The 19,982-nt window shown below is 35.9% G+C and overlaps 3 protein-coding genes across 4 annotated transcripts in view; 1 reads left to right on the plus strand and 2 right to left on the minus strand.

Annotated features, from left to right (window-relative positions):
• LOC113230399 (F-box/WD repeat-containing protein 9-like) overlaps positions 1-3,707 on the minus strand; it is a 20,961-nt gene extending 17,254 nt beyond the window's left edge. For both annotated transcript variants that reach the window (XM_026464310.1, XM_026464309.1), the window contains exons 1-3: positions 3,670-3,707; positions 3,516-3,586; positions 2,066-2,203 (exon numbers count right to left, since the gene is read on the minus strand). In XM_026464310.1, coding sequence (XP_026320095.1) covers positions 2,066-2,188 — 123 coding nt within the window. In that variant the 5' untranslated portion in view covers positions 2,189-2,203; positions 3,516-3,586; positions 3,670-3,707. The remainder of the gene's footprint in view (positions 1-2,065; positions 2,204-3,515; positions 3,587-3,669) is intronic.
• A 1,260-nt stretch (positions 3,708-4,967) lies between these two features.
• LOC113229939 lies at positions 4,968-5,874 on the minus strand. Its single transcript, XM_026463630.1, has 3 exons — positions 5,648-5,874; positions 5,323-5,568; positions 4,968-4,991 (listed from the first exon to the last, which is right to left on the minus strand). Exons 1-3 carry the CDS (start codon positions 5,783-5,785, stop codon positions 4,968-4,970), a joined length of 408 nt encoding a protein of 135 aa, XP_026319415.1. The 5' UTR covers positions 5,786-5,874.
• Positions 5,875-9,222: 3,348 nt separating this feature from the next.
• LOC113230296 (splicing factor 45) lies at positions 9,223-15,813 on the plus strand. The gene is made up of 7 exons (XM_026464167.1): positions 9,223-9,427; positions 9,674-9,854; positions 12,128-12,249; positions 12,478-12,684; positions 13,483-13,624; positions 13,981-14,063; positions 15,358-15,813. The coding sequence occupies exons 1-7, from the start codon at positions 9,272-9,274 to the stop codon at positions 15,628-15,630; spliced, it is 1,164 nt and encodes a 387-aa protein (XP_026319952.1). The 5' UTR covers positions 9,223-9,271; the 3' UTR covers positions 15,631-15,813.
• Positions 15,814-19,982: the final 4,169 nt, after the last annotated feature.

Below are 19,982 nucleotides of genomic sequence, written 5' to 3' on the forward strand. Positions count from 1 at the left end.
CGCTTATGATGTATACGTAGCTTCATGCGGGTGCCATATTATGGCACCCGCATGAAGCTACGTATACATCTTTGATAGAAAAGGTTCAAAAAGCTTTCCTTAGATTTTTCTACAAAAAAATGTACGGCTATTATCCGTTTTTGTATCCGACAAAGTATTTACTGGGGACTCTTCAGTATAATTCCCTTGAGGTGAGGCGGAACAACAACCTGCTGGTATTTGTTTCTCAGGTATTACGCGGCGAGTCAGACTGTCCTGAGCTAGTGGGACAGCTTGTAAGGCTCTTTGTCCCAGACATTCCTAAAATAGTTTTAAGAGCGCGACGTCGTGAACTATTCACAGTCCCACCGGTGCGCACCGTATCGCGCAGGAACTCACCACTGCTCCGTGCCCTCGCAATGCTCAATCAACTCTTGGCATCAGCACCGGAGTGTGATCTGTTTGCATGGCGATGGGCGGCTGTGTGTTGTGAATGCCTGAGGTTTTGTGAAGCGATGGATGATAGTGAGTCAAGTATAGCGCTATAGTTTAATTTATTATTTCAGTGTTTGGTTTTTTTTTTAAATTTTTTTATTGTTATTTTTTAATTAGTTTGGTTTCACGGCGCATTGGTTATGGAACTGTAATGCCATGTAAACATGTTTACAATAAATAAATTATACAGTTCTTTATTTATGGTCCCTGAGAGACCACATTTAAAAAACGTATAAATGAGTAAATAAATAAAATACATATATATTACATTATTTACCTGCAAACATTAGTAAAAATAACAAGGAAAATTGTAAAAGTAAAACAAAACCACGATTACAAGCCAATTTCGTAAATTTCGTATTCATATGTGGTCCCTCATTTCACATGTTATAGAAATGTGAATTAATTCATATATCCTAAAATATAAGAAATATAGAAAGATTCGTCATATTGAGGTTTAATAAGAAAACTTTGCTATATGCATGTTTTTTTTTAAATGGATTGGCGGCTCATTAGACATATAATTGCTTTTCAATATTTCCTTAGCCGTATATGTAGTAGAGTGTCCACACAATAACAAGTCCCTGTTGACTTGTATATTTTGCTTATTTATTAAGAAATAAGTGAAATTACAAAATTATCAGGGGGAATAAATTCGATTGCCCCTACATATCGCACCCTTAGTAATATAAGGGCACAATCCAAAAAAAGTAGATTTTTGGAAAATCGCGTATTAAGATTCTGGATTCCTACATTACACCTATTTTTTCAAATAACATGCTTATGCCATATAGTACAAAAAATATAACAGAAATATGCAGTTATTTAAGTTTGATCCCATTTATTATTTAAGTCCCTATCAATTCCCAAATTTCCCAAAAATCTACTTTTTTTGGATTGTGCCCTTATATTACTAAGGGTGCGATATGTATAAATATTACTTTAAACTATAATTGTATGAGGTATGTTGCTTAGAAAATGTTCATCAGTACAGTTCTAATCAAGTGAAATTACATTTGATGTTTCATAGTTACTAATGGTCTGACCTTCACAATATGATCATCATAAGCACCAGGTAATTAACAAATAGGTGGGCATACTTATTTTCACACTTATAATATTTGTATTGTATATATCTGCACAACTCCTTTTTACTTCCTTGAGTATTGAATTTGTATAAAATTCAACATAATTATAATATATATAAATTAATGAATCTTGACAGTAAAGGCCACTCTATTACTTTTGTGATCAAGTAGTTTGCACTAGAAGCTGAATATGGTGCATTTTGTCAAGTTTCCAGTAGAAGCTGAATATAGTGAATTTCTGGTACTTTAACAATTGTTGCGAGCAAAATCAGTAGTGCAATGATGTAGCAATTTAAATCAAACTTTTTGGTTTTATTTATATTTTTTTACATGTTACTACATCTACATGTATAGGTTAACCCTGGACATTTTTTTGTGCTTTTTGGATGAATACATTAACATGCTTTAACATTTTGCATTAACATGTATTGAACTTTTCAATAAAGTTCTTACTGAAAAAATATTAAAAGAAAAAATTGGGCAAGGAGAATATGATATTTTACCTCTACTGGCATGGTTAACAATGCTGGTTCTGCTGCCTCATACACTTCTCCGCTTTCTGTGTTCGTACTTTCATTTTCAACATCTGTCAGCTGTTCTTTCAGGGCCTGCAGTGTCTCACACATGTTTTATTTATTTACCTGTGAATTTCACAATACAGAAGCCAAAGACGTCAATGTAGAAAGTCTTGACGATCACGGAATTAAGTAGCACCTACAAAACGACTTTCGGTTTATTATAAATGCATCACAAGTGCATGCTATTTATGGAAGTGGGTTTACTTGTCTTATGACCTAATAGAGCTTAAGGCAGCGAGTTAAAAATTTTAGAGAGCATTCATTTGAGGCACAATGAAACAGTGGTTTTTATCATGTTCATGAATACAAAACGTACTTTTATTACAATACAAATAATTATCGAAAGAACAAAGGAGAGACAAATTAATTTATATAGTAATGCTACGTACACTGTATTTATTTACTAAGCAAAAATATATAAAGTTTACCTTCGACCGTTAGATTTCTTTGAGATCCAGGAAAAAATAAATATTTATATTTTTGTTCAAAGCCAAAATATTTATCTATGTAAACAAAACAGAAAGTCCAGAGGAAATGCAATTGTCAGTGTCATGACAATTTTTTTTTTAAGCTTAGGAATCTATAGTCTATGTTTATAAAGCTATAGAATAGATGACCATAAAAATGCTATTTGATTTGTTTGATTTGTAGTGCTTTGAATCATACTCAAGTGCTGACTTGAGCATTGAGTACCTAGAGTTCTAGAATACGACTCTATTTGACAGTAATTGTTTCGGACGGAGATCAAGAGTAGTCCCCAGTTGAGTTGAGTTCTGGAATACGAACCTGAGGGTCGTATTCCAGAACTCTAGTCAATGCTCAAATCAGGATTTGAGTATGGTGTAAAGCATTCGAAATCATACTCAAGTCCCTGCCATTAGAGTCGTATTTCCAGTGCTTGTGTTTCAATTGCAATCCTGACTTGAGCATTGAGTAGAGTGCTGGAATATGACCCTTAGGGTCGTATTACAGAACTGTACTCAATGCTCAAGTCAGGATTTGAGCAGACTTGAGTATTATTTCAAGCACTGAAAATACGACCCTAAACCCAAGGACTTGAGTATAATTTCTAGTGCTTTAAATCATACTCAAGTCCTGACTTGAGCATTGAGTAGAGTTCTGGAATACGACCATTAGACTATAACCGTTCACAAAACTAATACTCAGGAACACAGCATCGAAACAAAAGTATTGATACTGGGGGGCTACTCTCGATCTCCGTCCGACATCTGTCCGAAATAATTACTGTGAAATAAGTAATATTCGACAAAATTAAAAGACAAGTATCCAGTATGAAGCTTCATTCGCATCACGCGTCTTTTCATAGACCGCCTGTACTCATGAGTAGTTTCGGATAAAAAGTGTTGAAACGCACCTGTAAGTAAATTGTTTTTGTAGTTGAGGCAAGGTGTGCATTATGATGTTTTTTCACGTTTGAAGAATTACCTGAAATTTCAAAACAGATTTTCGAAAGTAGACCCCCTGTACTCATGAGTAGTTTCGGATAAAAAGTGTTGAATGAAACGCACCTGTAAGTAAATTGTTTTTGTAGTTGAGGCAAGGTGTGCATTAAGATGTTTTTTCACGTTTGAAGTATATTACCTGAAATTTTAAAACAGATTTTGCATTTCACTTTATTATTGTTTATTTTCTCAAAGTACTTCCAAATGCCACTTTTGGTAGGCGGCGACATTTTACAGGTAGGTAAAAGATATTATGATAAAATTGCTCGCAACGCACACGTGTGCACAGATGAATTACCTACAATTACAACATAAATTCTCTAGTTATGAATTAATGCATTTATCTACTTAAGATTAGAACGTAGTGATTTTTTTTCTCTAGGATCGACTTTATCGTGATCGTGATGTCGCCGTCGTGATCGATTGCGAAACGAAAACGAAAATCGCATTTGACAATTAACATTAATAGTGTGTCTCTGTACTCAAAAAGTGCGTTATATTATATTTTATCTCATAATAGCCTTATATTAATAATTTATCTCCAAAATTTCGCTATATTTGAATGTCATTCGTATAAGATTTAATTTCAAAATGACCGTATAACACTGTCACTTTGAAATTAAACATGTAATGTTAATATAACTTAAAGCAATTTTGAGATAATATCTTACAGGATGGAAAAAAATGATAATACGGATAATACTATGTTAGTTGTCATGTGCGAAATGTCAATTCAAACCATATACTAAATCTATGATTCAAACGCTTAAAATTATTTTTCTTCATTCTCATTATTTTTTTGCAAAGGGTGGCAAACACTATAGCCATGTCATTTGTGATGGTTTGCCATTAAAAAAATAGCAAGGTGGCTTGCGCTATGATACGAGGTGTCATAAGTAAGAATTATTCGAAACTTAGAGGATGGAAAAAAATCGAAACGACACGATTCTTGTCAAGAGCACGTCAAGCTTGACATTTTGAATTTTGAACCGTTTTTATCGTAAGCGAAATAGAGTTGGATTTTAAGGGTCGTATTCTAGAACTCTACTCAATGCTCAAGTCAGGATTGCACTGGAAACACAAGCACTGGAAATACAACCCTAATGGCAGGGACTTGAGTATGATTTCGAGTGCTTTAAGCCATACTCAAATCCTGACCAAAGAGAATTTAAGCGCTACGTTTAATCCTGACTTGAGCATTGAGTAGAGTTCTAGAATACGACGCTTGGTGTCAAGCTTGACGTGCTCTTGACCCTGTAATAATACCAGAAAAGTATCAAGTACAAAAGTATAAATATCGAAAAGTACTCGATACCAAAAAGTATCGACACTTTTCCGTGTCCCTCCGAATACCATCACATCGCTCAAGATCCAATAACGTTAGGTGTCTAAAAGCAACAGTAGGTCATCTAAATTCAGTAAAACAAGCATTTGAAATAGGTAACAAATCAGCAATTTTATACTATTATTACAATTACAATTCATTAAGTTTCAACATTCAAAATATTTCCGATTAAAAAAAAGTCAATTTAACGACTAAAGCCGCAGGTTGAGACACACTGCCTGAAAGCTTGCACCAAAGAAGCACAAACCAGAGGCTGGTGGCGATTTTCTTCATAACAATGCAAGATCTGGAAAATTATATACACAATATTATATAGGTAAATGGGTAAATGACGGTTAAATTAATTTTATTAAGATAATTGGTAAATTATTTACTTTGTTACGCAAATCAAAGCACGATTTCATTTTATCCACGCCTTCCTGTGTTAACCTGCTGGGCTCAAGTAGTTTACCAGTATTTTGTAATGTTTTTTCATATTCAGATTCAATAATCTTGTTAATTACTCGATGTTCCTTTTTCAAATAGTCGATTCTGTTACCCCAGTAGTCGGTTTCGCAGTCTTGCCTCTCTAAATCCAAGCATTTGTTGTTATCTGGAAAACGTAGTTCGTCTTTCGTTTCCTGTAAAAAAATTATTGTAAAAGGTAATAAATACAGCCTAAGCGCTTTAAATACATTTGAACGTAACAGTATGTCGTACAGTGACTACAGCTATGCTATCTATGTCTAAAACATCATGTTCATCTTGCATAGATGTTTGCACTGCCAATGCTGTATTAAAGGCGAACGTATTATCAAAACTAATGCGCCGTGTATCTTTACTACCGATAGCACCCATTATTGATTTTATTTGTATTACATAGTTTCATTACAAAGATTTTACCACTTAGGCGATCAATATGTCAACAAAAATTAACCAAAAACATTCAGGTGTATTTTGACAAATATTTTGAAAAGTGCAAAGTCAGGCATATAAAAGTTTAAACTAAAATAATAACCTTTTTTGTGCATAGATCAATGATTTTACATACATAGAAAATGGCAGGCTTTTCAAGTTACGAGTACAGTTTTTACAAAGATTAATTTTATTTTAAGTATATTATGAAGAAAATACGAAGAAAGAAATTGTGATGAAGAAAGTTAGAACTGTGTTCCTTATGTTAAATCAAATTACAAAAGATTTATCCTGAAAGTTCAAAGTTTTTGTTCAAAGTGACAATAATGTGATATCAGAAAAAGTGAAAACGTAAATATTGACTCCCGCCGTTTAAAAGACTATTTAAAATCCAAACAAGAGGACTAAGTTATTTACGGGAAAGTGAAAACATAATGTTGTAGAACCACAATGGAAAAAATTTTATAAGGATCCCGATAATTCAACAAGAACATGGCTCAAAGGATTTGTATCCAAGCCAAAACACTTAATAAAAAAGCATACATATTACATAGAACGGGAGGCGCTATTAGCGTTATTTCAACGATTATCGACGTGACGGTGTCAGTATGTATTACGTACTGGTTAATCATATATATGAGAATGATCAGTACGGAGTACTAAAAAACCTACCTCAAAAGTACGTGGAATTACATCTATTTGCTAAGTTTTATTGAAATATCCCCTAGTTCGCCACTATATAGGACTTGACACTGGATAAAAATCGGTTCTCACTACTCAAAGTATATTGAGAGAAAAACGCCTTGAATTGGAGAAATAGCAAAATCAACCATTAAAGTAATTGCTCCTAAATTAAAGTTAGGCGCTATTTGTAAAAATGAATCTTCATGCGTGAACAGCCACCCTTCGAGGTGGATGATTTTCTTCAAAATGAAATGGGACCACTATGGAATCACCCCCTTTCCAACAAAAAAAGAATCATGAGAATCAGTTCACAAATACCGGAGTTATCGCGTAACATACATACAAAAAAAACGTACAGTCGAATTGAGAACATCCTCCTTTTTTGAAGTCGGTTAAAAAATGTAATGCCACCGTTTGCTAGACTGGATGTAGTGAATTTCTTTTTCCAATTTTGTGTGTAGTGTAACAGTGGTATTGTTTTACTTGTATTTGCCAGAGGAAATTGCCCATTGACTTACCAATAAATGGATGCCAATAAATACAATCCAAAGTCTAATCCAAAAACCGCGAAAATATGTCCGGAATTTTTTTCAGTTCATGGCTTTTCGCGGTCAGCGTTGGAGCTAATGACAAGCATGGCCGTAGTTAACCTCTACAAACGTAGTGACATGTATAGATATATTAATTAAATTTTTATTGAATTGATATTAAATTATTTTTTGTGAAATTACTCCACTAGTTTGTTATAATTATTAATACGAAGATCGAACGTTCAGAAAAACACTCAGAAAAAATGTATAGATATGTATAGATATATTAAAAAATTAAAACATTTAATTTAAGCTGTTAAGTCATTGCAGTATTGCTTAATTTTGTTTGCCACAATTTAAAGGCCCAAAAATTATCCATATTCAGCTTCTACTGGAAATAACAAAATGCACCATATTTAGCTTCTAGTGAAAACTACTTGAACACAAGAGTGATGGAGTAGTCTTAAACGTCAATATTAATTAATTTTATAGTATTATGTTGAATTTTATGCGAATTCACTTGAAGTAATAAGAGTTGTGCAAATATATAGGTACCTTGGAGTGCTTTTGAGTGCCATTGAGTGCCTTCGAGTGCCCGTGAGTGCCTTTGAGTGCCAAAGACGGTGTTTGAGTACTAGCGAGTGCCTTTGCGTACTAGCGAGTGTTTTTGAGAGCCTTTGACTGCCATTGAGTGCCATCAAAGGCACTCGCTGGTACTCAAAGGCCCTCGCAGGCACTCATGGGAACTCAAAAGGACTCAAGGCACTCGTTCACACTCAAAAGCAGTCGCTAGTACTCAAAGGTACTAGCTAGTACTCAAAGGCACTCGCTAGCACTCAAAGGCACTCGCTGGCACTGAAAGGCACTCGATAACACTCAAAAACACTCGGAGGCAATCGCAGGCACTCCCGAGCACTCAAAGGCACTGAACGGCACCCAAAAGCACTCGCTGTCACTCAAAGGCATTCGCTGGCACTCAAAGGCACTCGCTGGCACTTAAAGACACTCGCCGGCACTTAAAAGGACTCAAAGGCACTCGCCGGCACTCAAAAGCACTTGCTAGTACTCAAAGGCACTCGATAGTACTCACGTGCACTCAAATGCACTCCCTGGCACTCAAAGGCACTCGCGAGCACTCAAAGGCGCTCGCTAGTGCCTAAAGGCACTTGAAGGCACTCAAAGGTTCTCAAAGGCACTCGATGGCGCTCAAAGCACTCAAAGACACTCAAATGCACTAGCGGGCACACATAGGCACTCGCTGGCACTCAAAGGCACATGCGGGCACTTAAAGGCACTCAAAAGAACTCGCTGGCACTCGATGGCACTCAATGACACTCAAAAGCACTTAAAGGCACATGGGCACCCATAGGCTCTGCTGGCACTCAAAAGCACTCAAAAGTACTCACATGCACTCAAATGCACTCGGTGACACTCAAAGGCACTCGCTAGTACCTACTCAAAGGCACTCGAAGGCACTAAAAATATAGTTTTAGTTGTCAGTTAGCGATGGGACGAGTTGTATTTTTTTCAACTCGAGTTACTCGAGTTGACGTGACTGCTAACTCGAGTAAACTCGACTCGGTGTTTGATAGAGCAACCGCGAGTCGCGAGTAAAACTAGAACCGACGATTCACCGAGTTGGGCACGATCGGCCGACCGACCGCGACTCGAGCGTGCCCAGATGGTCGACAGTCGCCGAATCGGCCGATTGAGAACGAATGGCCGACGCGCTGTATGAATGAAGTATTCGATTCGGTGTGAACCGAACCGAGCTAGCTCGAGTTCACAATGTGTAGCTCGAGTTGATACGTTTTTTGAGTAACTCGAGTTGAATAACTTGACTCGCCCATCGTTCGCTACTCGAGCGTGGTTCGAAGGTCAGCGACGCGCTGTATGAATGAAGTATTCGGTTCGGCGGAGGGGCGGGACGGGCCAACGAGTTAGCTCGAGTTCATGAAAAAGTAACTCGAGTTGACTCGTTACAGAAGTAACTCGAGTAAACCGTGTTAAATAACTCGACTCGTCCATCATCGCTATTATCATTGTCAATGTCACTTTTAACAAATAACAAATATTGCAATGAAGTATCATTTCAGTTTTATAAACCATCTTCTGAATTTTGACTCGTGAGAGTGATATAAAAACATTATTCGGACCATTTTGCACTATTTCAAAGTATTCGTTACCTAAAGAAAAAAATCGTATTTTATTAAACATGTCCCTGTACGATGATCTTGACACTATCAAAGCTCGAACGACTGAGAAGGTGGCTGGATGGTCTTCAGGAATTAAACTATTGCAGTCGCAGCTACAATTGAAAAAGGCTGCCGTAACACAGCCAAAGAGAGAAGCATTACGTCGCTCAACACAGGTAAATTTATAGCTAATTTTAATTACTGTTGTGTTTTATTTCCGAAAGAAGTTTGGTTATTGTTTATCAAATTCGTGTTTACTTTCCGCTTTAAAATTATTGTACTTTTGTTGAATATTTTTTAAAGGAAATGAGCTAATGAAATGAACCTGCCACAAGCAGGTAATAAATAAATATAATATGCATTAGGCAAGCAGCAATTTAAAACAATCTAAGAATGCATGTTCATGTGATTTTGTATTTAAGGTGTTAACTCCAGTGATAGATCTGAAGAGTAAATCAAGAGATGAGGATGATACAAATTCCAATAGTCCTCAGCACCAGCCAAAGACCCTCACAGCTTCTCTTAATGTCAGGGATTTTGACTGGAATGTTGCCAATGAATATGATCCTATGTGGCCTAATGATTATGAGAAAGTTGCTAAAGGTAAACTTTACATCTTATTACAGCATGGCTTTATAACAACAGGGTGAAAGGAACAGGTTGCCGAAAACGGAAAAGATGGATTCAGACCATGATTCTTATTTAAAAATTGTTGGAATTTTCTGAATTTTCCAATTTTTTTTATTAATAAATTTTTTCTTATGTAAACATGCAGATACAATCCATTTTTTAAGTTAAATACATTTATAATTGCATAAAATATAAACCTAACAAGGTAAAACATAATATGTAGTCATGTCGTGCGCGCATTAGCTGTTCGGATCGTTGTCCGCTTTTCTTGATATAAACATTACAGTGGCATTGGGGCAAAACGTCAAAGCTTTACTTGCCGCAATGCGAGCCAACAAACGGTATGTATGCGTCTAGGGTCATCCACCAAATTAAATTTATGGAACTTGATAGATAAGCCAATTGAAATCTAAAATGTGTAAAATCTTCATTCATTTATCCCTTTAATCCTAAAATTTGACTAATAATAAATGTTTATTAAGTGAATAATAATATTACAACAATTCAACCTAGAACAATGGTACAGGATGTTAAGAACTATGTGAGGACTACTCTACTACTACTAGTACTAGGACTACTACTACTAGTACTCTGTCTACCAGCGATGCCAATGCCAATTGTTCAAAATCACTAAAAATCACGATTAAAGCCCTAAATTTTGGGAGAACAAAGTTCATATTACCTACAAATTCCCCACATCTCGAGGTTTCATTATTTATTACAAATACATCGCTTAAAAATATGATAAAGAATTAAGAAACTCAAAATGTAACCATCTATTACGTTTGCTGTTAATGTGAACAAAATGTAAAATGTAAAGCTAATTATAAAATTATTTATTTTTATTTTATTTTATTTATTTATTTTCAGGTTACAAAAGACTCATAAAACAGATACCTTACAAAGTAACATACATAATAATATGATAAAAACATATTATTTATTTACACGTATGGACCACGACGTGTGACGCAACGTGGGTGTCCAATAACCGTCCTCGGAAATGCCGGATAATGACACCCTTCAGCCAAAAATAGTCCTTCATGAAGGTCGACAGATTTTGAGTTGGTACTCTCACCCACAAATAAATTAAAATTCACCTTGTGGCGGGACTCCAACTGCTCGATCTTCAGGGCAACTTTGGCTTTCACCCGTATATACTCCACAATATCCGCAGACTTTGTGGAGTAATGAAGTCGTGACACGTATAGCAACGTCGTCGGTACCGCTGGATGCAATAGATGGTTGGGGTCAGTCGGGGCGGTGCCACTAAGGTTACCGCTAGTGTAGTTCCTTTTCTTTTCCACATTTTTGAAGCCGTTCTCGTCGCACTCGTCTACTCCTCTCGGTTGTACTGACGACGCAGCTCCAGAGATGAGTTTCCGCTTTTTCTTCTTTTCCTCCGTTGGTTGCCTGGGTTGTGGTAGTGGAGCATTGGGTTATTTCAATTTTATCGCGCGCGTCGCGACTATCATGCGTAACCCTGCTACGGGGGCTGTTATAATAATTATATGTTGAACAAGTTGTAGAAAACGAATAATTAATATATTATTTTTGAAAATTAAAAAGTTATCTCAAGTTTTCCTTTGATAGGCTCTGGTTCACCAGTTGTTGTTGTTTTTAAGTTGCAATTTTTAAATTAACATAGTTTTAATTGCTGGTGTTGAAATGAAAAAGAGTATGAATGTATTCTGGGTGTAAATTCCCCTACGACATGCTTATTAAACTTCATTATACTTGATTTTTTTTTTACTATTTTGTTCTATGCTCTTTATATATATGACTATGTAAATAGCAGTTTATTGTATTACATCTTTATCTATTTTAACCCATCACATGCTCACGTACAATCATTAGACGCATAGTATCCCTAGAACTTTCAGCAAACCCAAGAGTACATTGTCAAGAATGTGTCCCTAATGGTTTTGGTACTGTAGCGATAGGTCGCTACAGTACCAAAACCATTAGGGACACTGCTGTAGGCAGCTGCATGCAGTTTTTAAAGTGCAGCTGTGTTTTCATCCACCACTTTAACATTTTAATTTATTTTTTAATCCATAAAAATATCTTTAGCGTGATAATAATTATAGTATGAGTTGAACATGTGAAAATTTGTATTTCAAAATTTAATATTATTCTTCAGTGTAAGAGGTCAGCCTATTGAGTGTCTATGTATGAACTTTGAATGATAATAGATGATATGTGATCATAAATGATAATGTATAGATAATATCTTGCATGAACAGAAATGCAGGCGAAGCGACTACAACTGGATGGACCAGACAGAAGTGATAGATCAGAAAGAAAACGCAAGAGCCGATTTGGCGACGAAGAAGATATCATTCCAGAGAAAACTTTAATAGCTATGGTAAGTTTGAGTTTTTTTGGGCAATCAATATGTTGATGTTGTGCAAATTGTAATGAGAATAGATTTTCCCAATTCTTCTCTCCCAGTTACTGGTGTTCTTTTTCTTATTCCAATTTATTGTTCATCATCATTATCATCAATATCACCACTGTCATCATCATCCACAGCAATTATATTGAGTAGCTTTAAGATATTTCTTTAGGTATATAATATTTTTCTGTTTCTTAGCAACCAGAGGAAGAAGAAGCAGAGGAAATCACAAAGCGTTCAGCAGGCGTGGCAATAGCGCCACCGCCGTCACTGACGTCAGAAACACCTTCGCCACCACCGCCAGTCGTGCCTCCGCCCGCACCCATCAGCAGCCCAGGATTTTCACTAGGCGGATATGGCGCGAGCTCAGTAGCTGCTAAAATTATGGCTAAATATGGGTTTAAAGTGAGTACAGGGTACAACTCTCTTTTACTATGTATATTTGTGTAAACCAATTCAATTCCATAGCCTGTGTAACAATACAGGCTATGAAATTCAATGTTAGCTCTCACTAAAACATGGTAAACCCACAGGTAAGCATACAGTCGATACCCTAAGATACCTAACACCATAACCGTCTATTTAGATCAGTATGAAGAAAGGTGTTAAAATAACTTAACCTTTACCCTGTGAGCCGTAAAATTCCTTTTGGTATGACTTCCTCATTGCATCATTAGAGAATTAGTGACGAACTTGAATTACATTACTTACAGGAAATGAAACTATTGTTTTTTATCTAAACTGCCAATATTTGTTCTTTCAAACAAACCAACCTTTCGCGAGTTAGATCAGAAAACATAGTTTCATTTCCTATGTGTAATAATCGCATAAAACATAAGAACTCTACATTGCATAAATACAAATTTCAATCAAAAAGCTGGAATTCCTTTCTACTTTTCAGTTGAACGCGTAAGAAGGCTCTCAGAACCAAAAGGTTGAATAGGTGGTCAGGTACCTTAGGGCATCTACTGTACATTTAGTTTTACGTGATCTGTGTGAAAAGTGTACTTTGTTAAGTTCTTAGGTATTCTATTTTGTACGAAAAATTGTCATTTCCCATTGGAGTACATTTTATTGGATCCAAATCGCGTATATTTGGTTTTCAAACAAACAAGTGTAGTTTGTGTGATATTTGAGCTAGGCGTTGTAGCTGCGACGCACCGAAACACACGGTTACAATATACGTCCAACATTTCCTTACAGGAAGGTCAAGGCCTAGGCAAGAAAGAACAGGGCATGTCAGTAGCTTTGCAAGTGGAAAAGACGTCGAAGAGAGGAGGTCGTATTATTCACGAGAAGGATGGTAATGTTATGCCACCTCCAGGATTTGCGATGCCAGGTTCAGGTACATTACTTATTTGACCGCCCTATAACTCTGTAAATGCCGTTGAAATACTTTTTCTGTTTTGTTATACATTTTTACACGGCGATTTTTAGCAGCAATCCAAAGGTGCGCTTGTGAAACGCGCGATTGTATCGCGTCTCGTGCGATTTATAGGCGGTTGCATCGATACAAACGCACGATTGCGTCGATACAGTCTCTTGTGTGAAACCATTAAATACTTGCACCGCGTTTGCATCGCGACTGAATCACTGCTAAATGTCTCCGTGTGTAACTGCTCTAAGATAAGTTCTGAATTTAGGGGGTATTTACAACGTTTTTATGTAGTTAATAAAATTATGTTAATCGATATATTTCAGATTCACCAAATTCACCACTGTCGAAACAAGAACCTTCAATTACAGAAATAATGAAATCACCAAGTAAAGTGGTGCTGCTAAGAGTAAGTGTTCTTGTGTAAAGGTTGATAAGCTAGTTTGAGCCCTTGTAGTACTGACGCTATTGACTATCAACTGTTTTGACATTATTCTTCTTGTTTTAAATGGAAGTAATTAGTTCCTTAAAATCAAGAGGCCAATTGTAGCTACCTTGTCTGCAATTATAATACAGGTAGTATTCTACGAAATATTATATCAAGGAGAGTGCGATGGAATTGCACTATTTAATTCCACCTTCCCCTTTCCATCACAGAGAGACTTTAGGCAGTTTCCACCCCTGTGTTGTAGATATTTTAAGGATTTGCACAGAGTTTTATTCTTCCACATTTATATGGCGAACGGCTTAGGAGTGGAATTCCCTGCCTGCAGACTTATTCCCTGAATGTTGTAACTTAGGCCTTTTCAAGGCGAGAGTGAATAATTATTTAGGAGTGCATGCTCCATAGTCGACTTCATCGTCACCTTCCATCAGGTGAGATGGCCAAATACGCAATTAAATTTTATAAGAAAAGCATAATAATTTGCGACCAATTGTTTTTATTCTTCTCATGGGTCTTCTCAGTTGTTGTTGGAGCCAATGACAAATTAGTTATTTTGTAACTTGACTTTAGTTCATTTTTTTATTAATTTTGACCAACTTCTGCTGTCCCGATTTTTTCGTTCCATACAATGAAATGAGCCTTACTTGAAACTCAGTCTTTCAACACTAAAAAAAAATTGATCAATTTTATTCATTTATATGGACAACTCACACTAGGCCAAATAATTGACAGTGCCATTATATTTTTATTCAATTGAAAGATTTGTTTAAGTTTTATTGATTTCATTAGCAGTTTTGTAATTAAATTAAATTATTATCTATAAACTTATTGTTACCTCTTAAAGTAAGTCAAGTAATGCCTCCCTACGAATGTCATATTAAATATATGGAGTGTTTAACGTTAAAGTTTTGGATATTTCTAGTTTTATTTAAAAAAGTTATTGATGTCGTTTTACTTATTAGGTAACGTACTTTCGATATCAGTATAAGGCTTTTTTATATTTATGGAATAATCGCCTGTGCACATTTAACGATTACACCCAGTATATTGTTATGAGAAACAAATAACTTATAACTACCTATGTCTATACAACAAAATGCTATTTTATTTTAATATTTTTAAAAAAACCACTCGGGTGATACACTTTGCACATAGTTAGCAATTAAAAACGTAGGCGCTATTCGTGTCACGTCGTCCTTTGTCAACTACGGTATTTTTTTCGCTGTACTGTACTAATAAGTTAAATTGAACATTTTAGAATATGGTGGGACCAGGCGATGTCGATGAAGATCTAGAGCCAGAAGTAAAGGATGAATGTAATACCAAATACGGTGAAGTTGTAAAAGTAGTAATTTATGAACTCCCCAATGCTCCAGCAGATGAGGCTGTCAGAATATTTGTGGAATTCAAGAGAATCGAGAGCGCTATCAAAGCGGTTGTTGACTTGAATGGAAGATTTTTCGGAGGCAGACAAGTCAAAGCAGGCTTCTACGATATGGAGAAGTTCAACACCTTACAGTTAACTGAATAGTTTTGTGATCATTGACCTACCAAGAAATGGACGTCGGGTCTAATACAAAAACCACGGAAAAAATGTCCGAAATTAACTATACAAACGTCGTGACATGTAACGAAATGTAAAAAAAAAACAAAAAAATTTAATCTAAATTGTAACGTCATTGCAGTACTGCCTAATTTTGCTTGCAACAATTTAAGGGCCCATAACACTATATTTAGCTTCCACTGAAAATTACTTGAACACAAGAGTAATGGATGACCTTTATTGTAAATATTAATTGATTTATTATATAAACATAATATATATTTTGTGAACAACAATGATGCTTTTCACAAAATTAGCTTTTGTTTTGTAATATTCCTAAAAAAAATACATTTGACATTAATAAAATTCGAATTAACGTTATTTCGGGAAAATGTTTTTTCTGACTTCGGATAGGTTATCCCCAAGCCGTAAAAAGAGTGAGAGAACTACAATATTTTGTAACTTATTGCAAACGTTTAATAAAACATCATTTTCAATATACGATTAAAATCAAATCGAGTCTATAGTTTCTTTGTTCCAAATATTTCAATAGCTTGTGCTAATATAAATACTGCATGATTAACCGCGCTGTCAGTCGAACGAACGAAGACTGTTGCGCGATCGACTCTCTGTATGCGATTTTAACGCCTTGCGTGCGGACACTTTTTAGCGCGAACCTGACGTCCATTTGTTCGTAGGTCAATGTTTGTGATAGTAATTATTATGAGTTAACAATATTTATGCAACAATTTGTATGTATTTTAATATCTGTATATGGAAATCGAAAACAACGACGGCACTATAAACACCTAGACACGAGATAATATCTTTCTATAATATTATTTGCCTAAATAGACAAGTTATTTTTTTTCTATATTGACCCGGTCGCGGATCAAACCCGGGACCTTGGAAACACTACGACGACCGGTGTGCAAGCTACACGATCACGAAAGTCGTCTCATAGTACTTAGTACGTGATGGCTAGGGCTTTCAGTTACGCTGTAGTTAAAAATATTGAGACTGCGGTCTCGAAAATCCCGGTAAAAATGCGAGACTACATCTCAAGTATAATATCATTGACATAAGTAGCCTATAAAGCTTGGATATTTTGACAGTCAAAATAAAGCAATAAAGTATATTTTTAATGAAGTTACTTAAAACTTTAAGTCGCGTAAATCGTAATCGTAAAATATTACGATGACTGAAAACTTAGCCTTGAGTCGAAAATGCCAAAAAAAATTCGAAGTTATCGTTGGTTAATCTCAATATTTTCGGGACTGATATTCTCGGGATCAAAGCTCTAATGATGACGTCTTTTTTCGACAGGATAAAGCTTCTTTTACAAACTACGAATTCACGCGCTGTAAATATTTTTACGATGTCTTTAACTGCAAAATATAGGTACTCCGAACTTAGGTTGCCCGAGAAGACAACGGCCCTTCTCTTCCTACTACTGGTTTTTACAATATGCCATGTGTATAAATTAAAATTACTTTTAAATAAAAATAATTACATTTAGGACAAAAAAATACAGCAAAAATTAATTTTTTCTTCTCATGTAAAATCTAGTAATGTAATAATATCATCAAAATAATGCAGTAGTTTTTGAAAATTCTGGACAGAAACGTTACTTTTTGTTTTATGTCTAATTTGAAATTATAAAATTATCGTCTGTCATTTTTTTTGCTAATTTGTTTTAATTTTCTAACTGGTTTATCGAGTGTTTCGAAGTAGATTTTTCGTTCTTGTAAATTTCGTAAAAACTTTACTTTGAAAAAGATTTTTATTTATTTAAATTTGATTTAATCAATGTTAAACTGCCACAATTTTTTACTTTTCAGCAGTTTTTCAAATCAAATAAAAAATCATTTATTCTCAGACAACTACAGTCCATATTTTACAGTTGTAATATTAGCTTAGATAATTAGAATAATTAAACAAATTAAATTAAATATCAAATAAATCATCGACATGGTTTTAAATGCAGTTTCATGCAATGTAGCATGATCGGGCAATCCACTCTACCAGGCACAACGCGCAGAATCTCATTCGTGCCGCAACGGATACGACTTATTAATGAGGCAGCTCTCTTTCTAAGGATAGCATGGAAACCATCCGTGTGGGCATCCGCGAACATGCCTGATGCGCTGCAGTACCGTGGCAAACCCAATAAAACCCTGAACGCGTCGTTGTACTGAACGCGCAGGGCGTCTGTATAGTAACGGACGGTATGCTTCAGGCACAGTATCGCAGGCTCAGTAAAGAGCCCAGACCGGAATCCGAACTGAGCATCATTCAATTTCATGTGACTGTTGAAAGTGCGATCAAGCAGACCGTCCAGTACCTTTGCTATGGTGGTGGCTAACGAAATGGGCCTATAGTTGTTTTTATCACAGGGATCTCCAGTTTTATTTTTGATTATTGGTATAACTACCGTTTTCATGCATTCCGATGGCAAGTACGAGTGACGAACACAAAACGTATAAAACATTGAGAGAACCCTCGGCAAGTGTACCCCAGCATACCGCAGGTGCTCAATCCCAAGTCCATCGTGCCCAGGGGACTTACTCCTGTTCATGTGCTTGATTACAAAAGCAACTTCTTTTGCTGTAAACTTTATTAGAGAACACGATTCGTCAGGCCTAGGTTCAAGCACCAATGGCACACAAGTTTGGGGTGACGGTTCCACCTGAAAATGGTTTTTAAATAAGGTGGCAATGTCCCGTGGCTTAGACACACCATCCACATTAAGTGGAATGGTAGATCTCGGATTAAGTCTCCTTGTACTTTTCCAAAAATTTTTTAAATCCTTTTTAGCATGCTGTGATGCCAGAAAATCCATCTTCAGCCGCTCCTGGTTACTTTGGCACCACTTTAATTTCGATTTAAACATACGTCGCGACTCCGCCATTGCCTCATAACATGGACCACGCGACGGGCTACCGTGTCCACGCCAAGCTCGAAAAAGAGACCGCGCCTTTACATGAGCAGCCTGAACATGAACGTTCCAACCCACAACAACACGCTAACACTTTTTGCTTTGTCACAAAATCGAAAAAAATGCGTTTTGCTTAATTTAGTTTTTTTCAGTAATGGTTACTTTATGTGTAATTATCATTGACTTAGAAATAAATGGACGACGGGTCTAATACAAAAACCACGAAAAAAATGTCCCAAGTCAACCAATTTAAACGTAGTGACATGTAAAGGAATATGAAAAAGCTAAAACGTTGAATTTAAATTGTAATGTCATCGCAGTACTGTCTAATTTTGCTTGCTTCGCTGTCAGTCGAACAAACGAAGACTAAAGCGTGAATGACGCTCTGTATACGATTTTAACGCCCTATAAGTTCGGACACTTTTTAGCGCGGATCCGACGTCCATATAATTGTAAGTCAATGGTAATTATTATTATTTATTTAGATAGAAACGTACACACAAACGTATAACGTAAACGTATACATTTTTCCGTGATTTTACATTTTTAATGTTTTGTTGTGTTAAATGTATGTGTAGAAGAAATATCTTTATTGACAATATTTAACATACAACAACAAAAGCATATGGCTTATCTTGCGTTAAGCTGATATCGTTGCCCATGAAGGTAGTAAAGGTTCTCTTCTAAAATATTTCTTATAACAAAATCCCAGTCATTTTCCTTCCACTGATGCCCACCAAGTCACTCATACCATTATTGATACTACACGTATGAGTATGACATCGTAATTTCAAAAATGGGCTGATATATTTTTCCCCTTTGCGGCCGGCTCATCTATCTTACCTACCCTATTAATTTGTTGTTTAAAAAAAGACGACCTCGATGGCTCGACGGTTTGCACAGTAGGCGTTGGGTGAGAAGATCCCAGGTTCGATTCCCGGTAAGACTGATTTAGGAAACGAACTTTTTGTAAATTGATTTTGATCTGGGTTTTCTGGGTAGTGCATTGAGCGGATTGTGTTGATCTGGTAGTACCTATGTCAGAATTTCCTAGTTTGAGACCACAGACCACATAAATACTAGTAATAGACTGGTTAGTGGGCGGCAGTTTATGAACAGACGTCCCTAAGAGTGTCAACAGCGCGTCAGTCGTCGTTCAAATGTGATACATAATTATTTTGTGGAAAAAAATAGAAATATGCCATTATATCATGTCGCGTAAGAAGCCAAAGTTTAAAAAATACTCCCGGAGTGATTTCATTTCATGGGTAAGTACGAAAACTCTGTGTTTTCTAATATTTTGAATAATACAATACTATAATTTCGAAACAAAACTATTTTCTTGCAACTCGGTAATAACATACATTGGTTGTTAGCCATCGCCACCGTCAAAAGAACAATT

This window comes from Hyposmocoma kahamanoa, unplaced genomic scaffold, assembly GCF_003589595.1.
Source record: "Hyposmocoma kahamanoa isolate Upper Pololo Valley unplaced genomic scaffold, ASM358959v1 63, whole genome shotgun sequence".
In the NCBI taxonomy this organism is placed as follows: domain Eukaryota; kingdom Metazoa; phylum Arthropoda; class Insecta; order Lepidoptera; family Cosmopterigidae; genus Hyposmocoma; species Hyposmocoma kahamanoa.